Source organism: Nestor notabilis, unplaced genomic scaffold, assembly GCF_000696875.1.
Source record: "Nestor notabilis isolate BGI_N333 unplaced genomic scaffold, ASM69687v1 scaffold19292, whole genome shotgun sequence".
In the NCBI taxonomy this organism is placed as follows: Eukaryota; Metazoa; Chordata; class Aves; order Psittaciformes; family Psittacidae; genus Nestor; species Nestor notabilis.
Genome location: NW_009918144.1, coordinates 1,029 through 16,908, shown reverse-complemented (window position 1 = coordinate 16,908; position 15,880 = coordinate 1,029). Strand labels below are relative to the sequence as shown.

Here is a 15,880-nt window from a genome sequence, read left to right as displayed (position 1 = left end):
TTCAGCAGGCTGAAACAAGTGATCTGCTCAAATGTTTTTATTCAGTTCTCTGCAAGAACACTGGATAAAACATCTCCTGTGTATTTCAGTTTGCTTCATTCAAAAAGCATTTTAATCTGAAACCATGGATTCTAGTTACTATGGTAAGAGATGTCCAAAGCTTCTTGAGAGAGACTGCAATAGGACTGGCCAGAATCATCAGCCTCAAGAACTCTGATGGATTGAGGTTTGCATTATCCAAAAGTTGTGTACCAGCATTTCTCTCGACCCTCTGGCATAAGCCAATATGGAAATTACATACTGTTCCACTAGTATAACAAAAAAACAATATGGGAAATGCATTTAAACTGCTCAAGAGCCACTGCTAGAATTTGGGTAGCTCAGATCTTGAACGTGACCATATACTTTAAGTCTGCCTTTCCAGAAGAACAGAAAAGGTCTCATAGCTCGCCTAGGAACAGCACATGTGATGGACTTTAATCCTAAAGGTAAGAAATACTAAAAAATATCAGTTTCTTCAGTAGATTTGAGAGGTTAATAATTTTCTACAATGTAAGACATTAAGTCTCAAAATACTCCTATATTGTTATTCCTGTGGCTATTTAAATTCTCAAATGTTATTACAACAAAAACTATATACACAGTACAAAAAAAACAAACTAAAACAAAAAAACCCGCCAAAACCAACACCAAAAACATTTGGGTACATACTGCATATAAGAGCATGGATACTAACAGTAACACTTCCTCATAAGCAAAACTGCTTTAATGGAACAAACTTGCCAGAATTAGCTAGGATTTTCTCATTTCCATTCCTCTGTGGCTTCTGAGAAGAAGTGGTAACATCCCATAATCCCTTTGTTCATTCTTGGATTTTAACGCTCACATACAATTATTTTTAAAAATTGTGGGTCTTGTAGGTTAGAGTAACAAGATACACTGACACCAATCTCTCACCGAGCATTTTCTACTAAAATATGTTTCCCATCATTTAAAGGAACTCAACTCTGAACATGAAGTACCAGGGGAAAAAACCAACACATTGTAATGCTACTACCTAACTGCACAAACACATTCCTTTTACTAGGCACTTCTCATAAATGGAAATGGTAATACTCTAAATCACTGAAAATTACTCTCCCTTAAAGATCTCCAGTGTGTCTACAACCCTTACTTTAAAATATGCATCAACTAAACGATGTAATGTCGTGTAACACCTCTCTATATAAAGGGCTGCATTCTAAATTACTGAACAGAAAAGGAATTCTGCAAAATATCTTAATGTCAGTTAGATTTAACTTAAAAAGGATGCCAGCAGCAATTTTCATTCAAGAGTTTTCATCCTTTTTTCCGTAAGACCATCCTTTACATACTTCTGAGACTAACCTGCTGCTTGCTAGTGTTGTCTGTCTGCAGCAGTGCAGCATGATTTGCAACCTTCTGTAGGACTGTCAGGTAACTGAAGCGCAGCGACTTAATTGTTTCACCATAAGCATTTTCCTACTCCCCAGAAAAAAAACCCCAAAAACAGAAAGAATGGTTATGCAAACAAATACTCCTGAAAATAAGAAATCATCTATAATAAATGCTAGTCTTACAAAGTTTAATGCATTAGTGATTCTAAGTAGTACTGTAATTGATCCCAAATAGATGTATACTGCATTTCTAATAAAAAGTATTTTTCTTTTTCAGCTTTGTGATCCTATTAATAGAAAACATCTTAAAAAAAAAAACCCCACCAAAAAACCCCCCACAAAACCCATAGCTGTGTTTATAGTTTGATAAACATGTCAGATAGCGTGGTATCTACAGAAATTGCTAAAATAACTAAGAATTCCTCAATAGACAAAAAAAAAAAAAAAAAAGACAGAAACTTTACAATTGAAAAAAAAAAAAAAAATTCCAAAAAAAAAAAAAAAAAAAAAAAAAAAGACAGTAACTTTACAACTGATGCAAAAGTATATCAAACCAGAGCTGTTTGAATGACTTCTTATGTTATGACTGCTGACTTTACAGCAAAAATGTTTAAAGTTTTATAAACATCTCAGGTAACATAATTCAAACAACTTAAAACATTCTACAAGGCAGCAGCATCAGCATCACCTATTTTTCTGCTTATGGTTGGTGAATTCAACCAGCATTTGTTTCCCTTTCTCAAGTTACTAAATTTCACGGTTAACTTTGGAATAAGACAGTCCATAAGAGCACTTAAGTATCAGCAGGCCTGCCTACTGCCCTTTGTGAATCAAGTTCAATCGCATTTTAATTTTTCTACAAGACATCATGAGAAACAAAAGCCTGGAAAGAACTGATGCTTGTAACCACGAAATATTAAACAGGCTGGTTGGAAGACTGTTTTAAAAGAATGATGTTAAGACTGAATATGCTACATCATTTGGGAAAAAAAAACCCCACCAACCAAACAAACAAAAAGCAATCAACCCAACCACAACACAAGAATCAAAACAGGCCAGAAGGAAAAAATCAAGAGATGCAAGTATAAGACATATACTTCTAACATGTTTAAAATGTACTTAATCTGAGTGGCATGGGCAAAACAAACCCAAAGCTGGACTCATTGAGTGCTAAAGAAGTCCATGGAAGACAGAAAAAATCTGCAAAGCTGCTACTAGTGAAAAAAGTTCTGCTTGTGCTCTGCGGCAACTCTTAAGAGTTCTCCCTTCAATGACACAAAGCAAAGTGCATGTTTACTGGCACAATTCAACTGCAGTTATAACGCAAGCAAAGCCCAGCAAACTGCTGGGTCCAGGATGCCTCTGGTTTGCAGCTTCTGCACGGACTGCCTAAGGCACAAGGGAACAGTATGCCTGACATTCTGAACGTCCCAACGCAATACCCATGCCAACATCAACCATATCATGGTCGGACTTAAGACAACAGATCTAGAATTTATTGCATAAACAAACACCTGCTTGGGGCATGCAGAACAGCTTTGCTCTAATCCCAAAGTGCCTGACACCATGATGCTCCTGATGCACCCACCCCTGTTTCCAGTCAGGACTTCCCAAACAGGTGGCCTATGACCACACAGCCATTTCAATCAGCATTTCATCGGCAGTGAGTCTCTGGATTAAAACAGAAAGACTATGTTCTAAAACCCAAACCGTTCAAGTTCTTACTTTGTAACAACAGTTCTTTCTTTTACGGCCGCTGTTGCAGCTGCAGGGCTCTCCTGCTCGTAATACTAAGCTCACATCCTCCGTCTTTAGCACAGCCTGGTACACTGCTTTCTGGAATTCAGTCAGGGAACAGTACACAATCTGCCAAAGAGAAAAACACCCCAAACCCACAATTCTGTGCAGCATGCAATGAAGAGCAAAAGAGCACTGCATCAAAAAACACAAACCACAGAAGATCAAGTAGCAAACAAGAATGTATTTGCTCTAGTAGTTACAAGAAATTATTCTACCACCAAATGAAAAAATGTAGATCTTGACACCAAAATAGCATTAAATTGTAGCCAAAATGCATGTAGACTTCTTTTATCACCTCCCAGAATTCTTAGCTACAAGAACCTGCTGCTAGGTTTCTATAAACGTTTCAGTACAGCCTCTGTAGAAGTGGAAAAAGTGAGAGAAATAAACAATAATCCTAATTATGGATTCCCCTCTGCTTTGCCAGTTGCTTAATTTGCCCTTTCTTTCCTCTTTTTAGGCACTAGCTGCTGTAGGGCACTACCACAAACAGGACAAACAGAATAAGGAATGAGAAGGCAAGGATCTCTACAGTGCTATGGCCAAAACTCTTATCCCTCTTCTTAGAGACCATGGGTGGCATCTCCATGACATCTTTAGCCTTAGCAGCAGGAGACAGAAATCCCAAGATCATTGCTTAACCCAGGCTACCCACACAGCAGCAGCACCATGCTGAGCTATAATAATAAAGCAGTAAGTTGAACATATACTCACATTAACAAGAGAATGAAAAGAATAAAACCTGCTAGATTTAGAAAAAGCAACTGACTGATGTTTGTGTTAATCTTTCCTTCCAAAGACAGTTTAGATGACATTATTATACACTAAGGATGAAAAATAAATAACAAATTTTGAAAACAAAACCAGTTGCAAACTAATGTATTTGTCTACTTAGAAGGAAAGCACAAGCATATGCAATAAGAATTTATCAGAACTCTTAGCTACAGTCAAAGTATTATCACTTCATATAATGCTTACAATGAACAGTATTCCAGACCTATCAACAATCAGGGTTTAGGGTTTTGTTTTATCTAGTGATCAAAAATGAGGGAGTTAAAAATTAAAAACATACTGTTCCATGCACAAGGTGTCAAGCTACAAATTCAGAAGTCCTACATAGAATTTCGAGAGATACACATACGTTGTAATAGGTTTGCACAGATAAGTACAAAAGTGCACATAAAACAGATCTGTAAATCACTAGTCAGAAGTCTAGCTGAGCATTTTCATGCTTGATTAACTCCATTTCAACACGCAATCATAGTAATTATGCGAACAAAGCACACGACTGCATATGCATTTTTTCCAAGGCTCTGGATTATTCTTAAACTCGTAAGTCCAAGAGAGAATCATAAACTACTACAGGCATGATAAAAGAGAGAAAACACAACAGAAACAAAGAAGAAGATAGATATTCATTAACACTGTATTTGAAATGTGCAAGCACTCTTACTCTGTCTTCCTTTTTTGGCAACTGATCACTGATAAGTGCTTTGGTTCGCCTCAGAAACCAGCCAGACATTTTTCTTGCTAGCTCCACCATGGCCTTACGACCTGTTGCTAGCTCTCTTTTAGTTGCAGTGTGCCTCTGGCCATGCTCCACTGGATCAGAAAATTTCTTCTTGAAGTGTACTCTGCTACCCAAAAGTCCTGGTACAGCCCTATAAAAAAACAAAAGGGTGTGGGGGGTGGAGTGTGTGCGAAGCAGTAACAGCATTTTCTTTACTCCAAGTCAGTCTTTCCTTTTCTATTAATTAAAAGCATACCATAAATTGTTTCTGGATAACAGCAAGAGATCTTAGAAAAATGAATAAAGTTGTGTATATAGATAGAAACATATACTACTTCCAGATATGCCATTTTTTTATCTACTTTCTATGACTCTCAAACATTAAGAGATTCCCCTTTAGAAAAGGGTTGCTATCTCCAGCAAAACAAAAGCTCAGCAGACTAACAGAAGTCACAAGTATATAGAACCTCTAAACTACAAGATCACTACTGTTCTGGAGCCTGAACTGGAAGCTAAACAATCATGTTTCTCAATTTTTACTGTTTTTATTAAAATCAGGTTATGCAGATACTACAATTTACTAAATAAAATCTTAAGAAACCCAACAGCAAAAAGGGTTTAGTAATCACTGGCAGCTTTACATATTGGAACAATTTATTAACAACATCAGCATAGTTTTAATGGGCTGGATGCAACACTAAGCTTACTGTTAAAATATTTTTTTCCCCATATTTCAATTCAGACTGTGTATCCCTATATTTAAGGTATGTTTGCTCTTTTCCTCCTCTGTAGAGCATCCCCAGAAAGTCTCCTATGTTTCAATTTCTATCTAGGGTTAGTTCCACCCCTCCCTCTTCATTAAAAGTTTTCCTGGACAAAACTATTGCTTTGCAACTATGTGCACTTGTGCATTTTGGAAAACAGAAAAATATCATGACTTTCATCTTCTAAATAAGTCAGAATGACCTGCGCATATTGGACAGTGCAAAGGCACAACACTGTTCAGATTTGTGTAATGACTCTCCATTTACTCTGTGGAGGTCAGAAGAAGAAGACAAAAGCCTGTCCTTGGAAAAGAAAGGTAAACATGGGGGATGGGAGGGAGATGGGTAGCATTTTAACTGCTTCCCAAATTCCCAAAGAAGCCATATAGGAGGAGCTCCAAATGTATTAAATAGTGGAAAAATTCATAGCAGGAGCTTACCTCCATAGATGTATTGGAAAAACATACTTACACGCTGACAAAACATTGGGTTTTCTGGGGGAAGGTTATGATTTGTTGTTGGGTTTTCTGACACAGATGGGTCTGTACCATCCATCTCTATCCCCGCCCCCCTACGTAGTTAGCATACAGAGGTGTTTGTCCATAAAAACAAACAAACAAAAAAAGAAGATACTTTACTTACCAGTCCATAACACACCAAAGTTCCTTCATATCATTCTGAAGAATGGTTCCAGTAAGACCAATGCGAACATTGCATTTTAATGACTTCATGGTTTGAGTTATTTGAGCCTTTGGATTCTTGATTCTGTGTGCTTCATCCACTATTACAGCAGACCATTCTACACTGCAGATCAACAAGAAATACTGTATTAACTGAAACTACTTACCCCATCATTCTACATGCACATAAAAAGTGAAGTCAGCCACAGAAGCATCTCTGATTATTATAAAACATTATTACTTTTTGATTTTCCTGTTCTACATTGCATTACACTACTCAGTTTCTCTATATTCTGTTTAATACATTCAACTGCCATAGTTGAATATAACGGCTAAACTACATCACAAAATAAATGAACTAATGTTAGAAGTATCAAATGCTTCCTGCAAAGAAAGGAGCTTTCAATATCTGGAACAATCAATCCAGCACGTATCACCAGGCACTAATTCCACTCATAAGTAAGAGTTAGAAAAATTAAACAAACCTCTGAAGGTAAACTACCAAAACATGCTTAACACAGGTATGCTTCATTTTCCCAATAAGAACTATCCAGTGTAACTAGAAGTAGACTTAAAGCACTTCAGTCTGCATGATTTCCTACATGAAAGCATTACTCTACTTCTTTAGTATCTGTATAATATCAATATGGCAGAGGAGTTTAAATATTTGTGATTTTGTGACTAGGAGAAACATATCTAGAAGGGACTGAAAGGTATTCTGCAGCCAGCTCAAGCATAGAACTTCGAGGTAGAATGACCTGTATGTATACTGTGATACTAATTTAAGTCATCAAGTACCTAGGAAGAGATCTGTAACTTTATGAGATTGCTTTATATATATGAATGCATATTTCATAACAATCATATCCACTTCAATGATACTTCAGACTGCAAAAAGTTGAAACAGACATGTTTAGGAAGAAACCTCTCTCTGGAACAGGCTGCATTTAGTTCACTAATCTGAAAGCCAATCTTGTGGCATTTTTGATGCCTGTTAAATACATTTCTTCATATCTGAGCTCCTTATGTACCTAAGATCTGCTAAAAATCAGAGTTTCTGAAAACAGTCCAACAACCAACCATACACTACCTCCTTCAACTTAATCTCTCATTATGCGGATGTACATGCATAATTGATCCCATGTATTCTTCTCAGCAATACTTAAATTACTTAAGACCGGTTGAGACCAAACCACCATTCTAGTTAAGCAAGACACATAACCTCTTCCAGTGCCAAGATCATAGGCTCATCCAGTCACAGGCTCTGCAGAAACAGCGTATGGGTAAATCTGTATGCTACAGCAATGTATTTGCAAGCAGTCAGATCTGCTCTGCATATATACCTGTTTCCTGAACACAGCCAAAGGAAAGGCAATACTCCTAGTTTGAAAACGCTGACAGCCATGGATCAAATAAAGTAGCATGTCTAATACATCTGCTGTCAGAAAGACCTTGATTCTGCTAAGTTCGTCAGGTATTTAAAACTATACACACACTAATATACATATTGTATCCCCAGGTTTCTAGGCCTCAAGAATTTCCCCAAGCTGGTGAAAAATGCAAATAACAAGGAAAATGCACCTTTTGAACATTTGCTAAAGAAGTCCGGATTTTTTTTTCCTTACAGCGAAACTGAAAGATAGAAATATCTTCTGCATATCTTCTAGCTACCACCTGTTTTCAGACAAGTAATTCCTATATCTTTTCGAGAAACTTCATGAATGGCAAAGACTAGCTTTAGGAAAACTATTCAGTTAGTTACTTCTCCCAAGCATCCCATAACAAAGACAACAGGGTTAACTCTGCGAAGAGAGTTAAATGAGATTCTCCTCTTCAGCACAGTGAGTCACTGGATTTAACAGTATATATATATATCACACAGAAAGAATAAGTACCTGCAAAGAACAATGCAAAACCAGACAGTTAAAATTCTGTGTGTAGAAAAATGTATTAAAATCGTTACCTGTTAAATTCATCCAAATACAGGCGAAGCACCTCGTATGTTGTAAGGGCAACTTCACATTTCCCTTGCTTGATGCGACTCAAGTCATCATCTTTTTTACTGCCGTGTAAGACAGAGACCTTAAAGTATCCCCACGTGTCTAACTCATCCTTCCAGTTGTACAGCACTGAAAGAGGGGCCACTATGAGGAAAGTCTGAAAACAAACATATTATAGCATTACTGGAAAAACTGCAATTTTAGCATTTCTTCCTCAATAACAAAAATCAAAAGGTTCATATTTTACTATTTTACTGTTTTCAACACTTTAAGCTGTTTAATTCTGTCACTTCAAAGCATATACAGAAAATACCTGAAGAGTCAATACAAATTCAAAAGTAATCAGTTTACTCAGAGTACCTGAATAATACAAAAGTACTGTCTGTGAATAATACAGATGTACTGTAATACTAAAAAATAAAAACCCATAAAGTAGAGCTATCTACTCAAATTACACTCCAAAAACTGCAATATGACATGAGATACTATCACTTTGCTTTGTTATAGCATCTCTATACCATAAAATTAAAACATGGAGAAAACAAAAGGATGAAGAAGGTAAGCAGCTTCCTCCAATCCACAAGTCTAGTCATCATATGACTCCAAAACAGAAAAAAGTGAAAATGGTTTAGAAATTTAAGACAGCTCACACAACTCATTTAATATCATAGAATAATAAAATCCGTGAGATGGGAAGGGCTCTCAGGAAGTTTCTAGTCTAACTTTCTGGACAAAGCAGCGGTATCACTGAATTAGACCCGGTCATTAAGGGCTGTCACAACTCAGGTCTTCAAAACCTCCCAGGGATGGGAGTGGTCTACAACCTCTCTCTGTGACCTCTTCCAATACTTAATTGGCCTCAAAGTGAAACTCTTTCTCTTATTACCAGTCGGAAGCATTTCTAGTTTATTTTTATTTGTTTGGTTGTTTTTCTTCCTTCATGTGAAGTGCTAACCCCTTCACTTTTTCCTCTCTGCCTTTACGCCCCGAGAAATATGTTCCATTCATCACAGAGCCATTCCTCACAGAGCCATAGTCATATGAATAGTACTGTCAAATATTCCAATTTTTTCAATACGATAAAAATAGCAATCAAAACCAGAAACTGCGTAAGTCCTATGCTGGGTAAAATTAAAATGATCTATTTCTCTCACTCACACAGAGCTTTATTTGCTCTAACCAAATACAGTTACCTAGATCATTAGTCTGACTCCTGAAATTGTAAGTCATTAAAGAAAATATGTGCAGTCATATGAATATTAACAATAAATTTTCCAAGTATGTGCATTCGCCTTAATTATTTATATATCCTGTTAATACAGGTGCACATGCTTTTTGTACTTGAGAAACACAACCATGTAAAACTGCAGTTTTCTATTCACTGACATGGGCTTTTCAAATTACTCTAGTCACAAATCTCATACAGGTATTTTGAAATGTTTTGTGTTAGTGATGATAAGCAGTATTATCAGATTAGACAATAACAATTAAATAATGCACTATGACAGTCTGGAGAACTGAAGGCTTCCCTAACACTACTAAGACAGCCACGAACCCTTAATCTGCCAAATTAGCTGAACGTTAAAAATAAATATGCATAAACTCCTAAAGCAAACGAACAAAAAAAAAAAAAAAAAAAAAAAAAAAAATCAAAAAAAATCAAAGTACTGCCTTCTACCAAAATCCTTAAACTTGTATCACTAAAAGCTGTACCTTCTTGGGGTTACACTTTGGTTCTTTTTTCATTGTCCTCAGTAAAAATTCTGGCATATTATTTTCAATATCCTCACGTGTTCCCTTTTTGTGCAACACTGCAGCCAAAAACGAAATGACCTTGAGGAAGAAAACAATTCTCAGTGATTATGTACAGAAATGCAAACAGAAATTGAGTGAGATCCACTGAAAAAAACCCAAACATTTAGGACAAAATCCTGGATAGGATGCTGTGAAGTGGTTTGGGGAGGAGCTGGGGTTTTGTCTGGGGGTTTGTGTTAAATCAGTCTCATTTTTAAAATAGGAACCCCTTCCCTTGGAGAATCCTGAATTCACAATAAGAGTAATAAATTTCTCTATTTTACTTGTTCATCCTTTAAGCGGAAAAGTCCCCAAAACACAGAAGAGACTATGCATGAACTAGGAAAAGCTAAAGATGAGGTATGTCTTGCAGTTCTCCATTTTCAGGACACTTGACTCTTAGCATCAGAAATAAACAGAGAAAACAGAAGGAAGACATACTTGCTAACTATACTCCCAACTATACTTCTGATAAATCAAGAGGTTTAAACTAGAAGTTAATTTACCAATTTTCACTAGTATGTTGTTTCCTGTATGCTCCACTCCTTCCAATTCCTGTCATTAACTTCAAAACCAGTTCTTTCTGTTGTTTTGGGGCTCTACTATCTATCTATTTCAAACCAGTCAAGGTGATTTTCCTTTGATTATGGTAAGACGTTCATTATTATACACCACAGCAAGGACAAACATCCCAGCAGAGGCTATCCCAAACTGCTCCCATGGCAATCCAAATCAGGAAAAAGGCATGGAGACTGGCTAGTACGTGCATATCCATAAAATCCACTTGGGACAAATGGTATCCATGGGGCTAAGCAGCAGCAAGGACCAGATGCATCATCAGAAGTGTGTCTTTCTTTTGAAAACTCAACAACGCCCCCCCTCGCCTTTACTCTAAGCAGTCAGCTCCAGCCCCTTCCTTTTGCAGCTGCTACACAGCTGTTCACAGTAGGGCTGTGGTAAAGCTGTCAGCTGTTGATTTCCAAAAAAGAGGAAATTTCCAGAGCTTCCTCTCTCTAATTGGAGGGGGAAGAGGAGAAAGCAGGGAGGAAAGAGCTGGATAGGAGTGCAGAAGTGCAGGAAAAATACCCAAGAAGACTGAGTTGACGAGTAAAAGAAAGAGGAAATCCATCACATATGGGGCCACAGGATGAAAAAGAGATATGCAGGAGAAAAGCAATCCAAACATTTGCATACATAGTATTTCATATAAACTAAGGCTAAGAGGAACTGCAAGTTTGCACATGTTTGACTTTATTTTTTTTTTCCTTAATCCTTTTGACAGTAAGAATGAAATTCAACTGAACGTAAAGTCTCCATGTGTCTTGCAGATCCTCCATTTTTGGAAGAATTATACATCACAAATTTAACAATAGCAAAGACTATAAAAGGGCAACTGTGATGAGAAACTTCTGGCTTGTCCAGATAAAGCACGAAGCAACCTAAAGGCCTTGACAGGAAACTAACTTAGGCAATCACATTAAGAAACAACATTGTTCTACTTGCCTCCACCTCAACTTCAGCTTGAAGAGCCATGCAGTCAGGACAATTCAAGCAAAAATCAGTTCAGAAGTACAAAGGACATTAAAATGCAAAAGTTGTCTAGACAAGTCTTTATGTCATAAATCATCCTACAATTCAGAAACAATAAGGCTTATGCAACTGACAAGCCTAAGACAAGTTTTCTGCAAGACTAAATCATTACTTGAAGTTTAACTAACACTTTAACTAAGTGAAATCCTTTTTCACTTCATATCCACTGTTTTTTTTCCCTACTAAACCTGAACATAAATACTGTGTTTTGTAAGAAATACACAAGATACTCTTCAAAACTTTTACCTTTCTTCTGCAAATTTGACACTGTGAGGAAAAGAAATAACCACTAAATGTTAATTCCACACAGGCAAACACTGTACCTATGGGACAAACGTGACCACAGATTCAGCTCTGAGATACAAATAAATGAGATGCAAGCAAGACAACTCATTTCCTCCTGCCCAGTTTACTGTCTTATATAGATGCTTCTTGCTATATGAAATCAGATTATTTGCAGTTCTGAGTAATAACAAACTTCCATGAGTTCTTAAACTGCCATGGACAGGAAACACGATCAAGCTTAAGTAAAACACAAGGTAAGTGGATGCAGTTTAGTTTCAATAAACATCTGTTAACAGATCAGCAGCAGCTACACAAATTCGTGATGGACTCTAAATGCTCTATCCAGAGAGGTTTTCACAGTTTAATTTATTCACTCCTCTCGTCAAGTCGGCTACAGAACAATACTTCTTTGCACTGAAGGTTGTCTGCCATCATTCTCCTAAATGGAAGGGCAACAGGCAACAAAAGCTACAGCCTGTATTTGTCAATAAAGGAAAGATCTTGCATCTGACACACAGAGGGAGAAAAGAGAGGGGGACAAACACTAGCCACCATAGGATTCAAGCTGCTAGCTTAAAACCAGAAAGATTAAAAAGAATTCTCAAACATAAAACCACCCTAATTTTAGTAAAATAAATAAATCATTTGGGCCACACTGATTCAAAGCATAATGGAAAAATCCTGCTATACTTTGTCCTTTCATCAACCCAAGTTGTATTTCCAAAAAAGTAGTAAAAATAACATAGAACATCTAAGCACTTTTTCCAGAGATGGGAGTAAATGTGTCCACTCCTTTTCATCCCCAGTACAGTTGAACTATTTGTTTTCAGGAAAAAAGTATTTGAAGAGTAGTCAGATAAGAGCTGTACGTACTTTTAGCATACTACAGTGCACACTGCTTTCATGATCTACAGGTAATCCTCAAAGTAAACTCAACATAAAATGAATACTAACATTTTAACTACTGTAATTATCCATGCTTACACCAAAGGGGGACACAGCCCAGTTTTGTTGCTTGTCAGGAGTGAATCTTAAATCAGCAATGGCTCCTGGCTCTAAGTGCCATCCTGGAGAAGTCACACCCTACCTTCTCCAACTCCACAATAGCAAAGGGAGGTTAAGCTCACTGATATGTTTTTTCTTAAATAAGTTATTTTTAAAAAGATTAAAAACTCACAGAAAACACATTGCCAAAAAGATTTAAAGAATACCTGTACTGTCTTTCCAAGGCCCATGTCATCTCCAAGAATACACCCCCTTTTATTAGCATAGTGTCCATACAGAAATTGGACTCCTTCCCTTTGATAATCACGCAGGTATCTGTTAATCGTATATGGAATAAAATCACCATTGTCAGATAATTTAAAAGCAACTGCAGGAGACGGAAGATTCTGGTCAGGAAAATAAGGCTTTTCCAGATCACCGTCATCAAATATTAAGCTTTTCCAGGGTCCTCTTCTGTCTTCGACTCTACAAAGTTTACTTATTAATATTTTCCTTTCTTCAGACTCTGAGAATGATACAACAGCAAATGATTTTCCATTCTTGTCCTTTTCAATAGAGGATATTGTTCCTTCATGAAGTTCCCCATTTTCAAGACAAGGGGCAAGGCATTTCTCCCCAGTATGCCAATTACCTACAAAAAACCCCAAAGACACACAGTGATAAACTGGCCAGAGGTACAAAGCATTTCATTATGTCACACTAATAAAACATTTGATACAAATTTATTCGACAAAATGCATACAACTTAAGATAAAAGAATTTATTGAAAGCAGCACTAGAACCAGGATACCCATTATGGTTTAGAACCTAATCCTGAGGTAGACATAAAATTATAGTTTGCTGAAACACTGCTATGTTATAAACATCCGGAAGTGTGTATGAAAAAAATCTGATATAAAAGCCAAATTCTGATACATTAAGTTGTTACACAGGGGCTTCACATAGGCAAATACTGATACGCTGATGTCTGCAAGTTTAGTGTCCAATTAACAGACCAAGTGACGAAAAAAGGCCTCCTAGATCAGACACTTTGGATCTACCAGAATTTACTACTACACTGTTAGTAAATTGTTTCATGATATAATAACATCACCTTTCTCATAACAAAGTCTGGAATAGGTAAAAAGAAACAAACAAACTTATGTTTAGGAAAAACAGCTGTTGTTTAAGTGCATCTTTTGCCTATACTGTTCATCGAAGTGGCTAGTTACTCAGTGAACTGCTTACATACTTGTCAAGTCTGGAACTGCTAAAATCCCCTCCTCTAAGAGGTCTCACTATAGCCTTAATACACCTATCAAATATTAACAACACAGATGACTGACCTGCTCCATTTTCAGCTATCTCATTTTTACATTTAACACGCAAAGATGATTTTTTTTAAAACGATAATGTATGCTTCTAACAAAGAACAGGGAAGATAAGAACAGCAGTGTATCACAGTCCAAATAATCCACATTGAAAAACCCAACAAAATACCTCTATCAGAAAAAACAAGGCCATCACTCTTCATAGTAAAAAGAGAAAGACCTTTGTAAGTAACGGTTGCACACAAAGTTTTCCATATCTGAACTGAGGAAGTGTTGTCCTTGCAAAGTTGTGAAAACAGTTTCCAACCTTCCCCAACTCTGCCGTCCCAAAACAAAGGGACATATAATTAATTTTAGCATTTTTATTGTTTCCTATCTATTTTTTGGAATAAGCTCTGCTACTTCTGAGAAAGTTATTGTCAGTAGCAGTGAGACACATCTGAACTTTTTATGGAAAGAAGCAAGCCAGAGAGAATCTGACATCAAAGCAAGTATTCATACTTCATACCTATGACCAGTGGTAGTCCACATTTCTGGGCTTCTCAACCCAGTGACTTTCCAGAGGAAGGAAAAGAAAAGAGGAAGTCCTGAAGGCAAGAAACTCTACCTTTCCCCCTTTTCATTTGTCAGTGCAAAAAAAATTCATGGAGAAGATAGGGTCTTCTCACCAGTTCCTGAGCTCCTGGAAGTGTACACTTACAGGATTATTCTCCTCAACATATTAAATGAGTGGTAACTATTCATTTTAAAAATTTAATTAAATTGTATATGCTAAAGAAAACAAACCATTGCACTGGTCATAAGCTGACATCCAGGTAATAGTAAAAATAACACAAGAATGGGAAATATCTCTCTTCTAAAATTCTTTAGCCTTAAAGTATTCTTTTAGGCACAGAGACGTCCTGGGCTAGGTATAGTTTGTGCACATAAGCAAACCCCAGTGCACTCCTCTCTCTTTCAAGTAGCTCCATTTCCTCTTCACCACATGCGGATCTCTTGCACTTGGTGTCTTATGACTACAGATTTTGCAAGTCTGCTCTTTAGCCCTGTCAAGCTTTTGCCTGCTACGAACTTGGATCCCTCAGCCTAAACTGATGGCACACTTGTTCTTATACTAACAAGATTATAACCACAACCCTCTACATTAGACTCACTATTTTGAAGGTTTTTTTCATAATGCCTCCCACCACCGTCACTTGAGAAGTTCAGCCCCGCAGCCTGCGACCAGTACATAAACCCGCTCCCTACCTTCGGCCATTCCCACTGATCTTCTCAGAGACTTGAAGCTCAAACGTATCTTTTTGAGACAAAGGGTGAAGTACAGACAGTATACTCAACATATCATACGTATCCAATCTCTTAAAATTTAAGGCATCTGTACTATTTCTCACACATGCTCAAATCGATGCAAAAAACATGCACATGAACTTCTCCCAGTAGCATCTGTCTTTGAGCAATTTCTGAAAAACAAGAAGCAATACTGAAAAAATGAGAGAGCACACTGTTAAATATGCAAAACAAAGTTTAAAATAAGACAGTATTTCCATAATTACTTTCTTTTACAGTAATACCTGAAGCGACATGTGATATTAAAGACTCTCGAGTTAAAACTATGACTTAAGATGACAGCACCTTTGTCTTTAAGCATTTACTTGAGTTTAATATGTTACACATAATTTGTCAATATTCGAGTTCCAGGTGCAAAGTGTAATAAACTGCATTGTTTC

General features: G+C 36.9%; 1 protein-coding gene across 1 annotated transcript in view; it reads right to left on the bottom strand.

Annotated features, from left to right (window-relative positions):
• ERCC6L2 (excision repair cross-complementation group 6-like 2) overlaps positions 1 to 15,411 on the bottom strand; it is a 20,559-nt gene extending 5,148 nt beyond the window's left edge. The window contains exons 1-8 of the mRNA XM_010009572.1: positions 15,402 to 15,411; positions 13,050 to 13,474; positions 9,883 to 10,002; positions 8,133 to 8,326; positions 6,132 to 6,293; positions 4,669 to 4,876; positions 3,141 to 3,281; positions 1,387 to 1,500 (exon numbers count right to left, since the gene is read on the bottom strand). Of these exons, the coding sequence (XP_010007874.1) occupies positions 1,387 to 1,500; positions 3,141 to 3,281; positions 4,669 to 4,876; positions 6,132 to 6,293; positions 8,133 to 8,326; positions 9,883 to 10,002; positions 13,050 to 13,474; positions 15,402 to 15,411 (1,374 nt within the window). The remainder of the gene's footprint in view (positions 1 to 1,386; positions 1,501 to 3,140; positions 3,282 to 4,668; positions 4,877 to 6,131; positions 6,294 to 8,132; positions 8,327 to 9,882; positions 10,003 to 13,049; positions 13,475 to 15,401) is intronic.
• Positions 15,412 to 15,880: the final 469 nt, after the last annotated feature.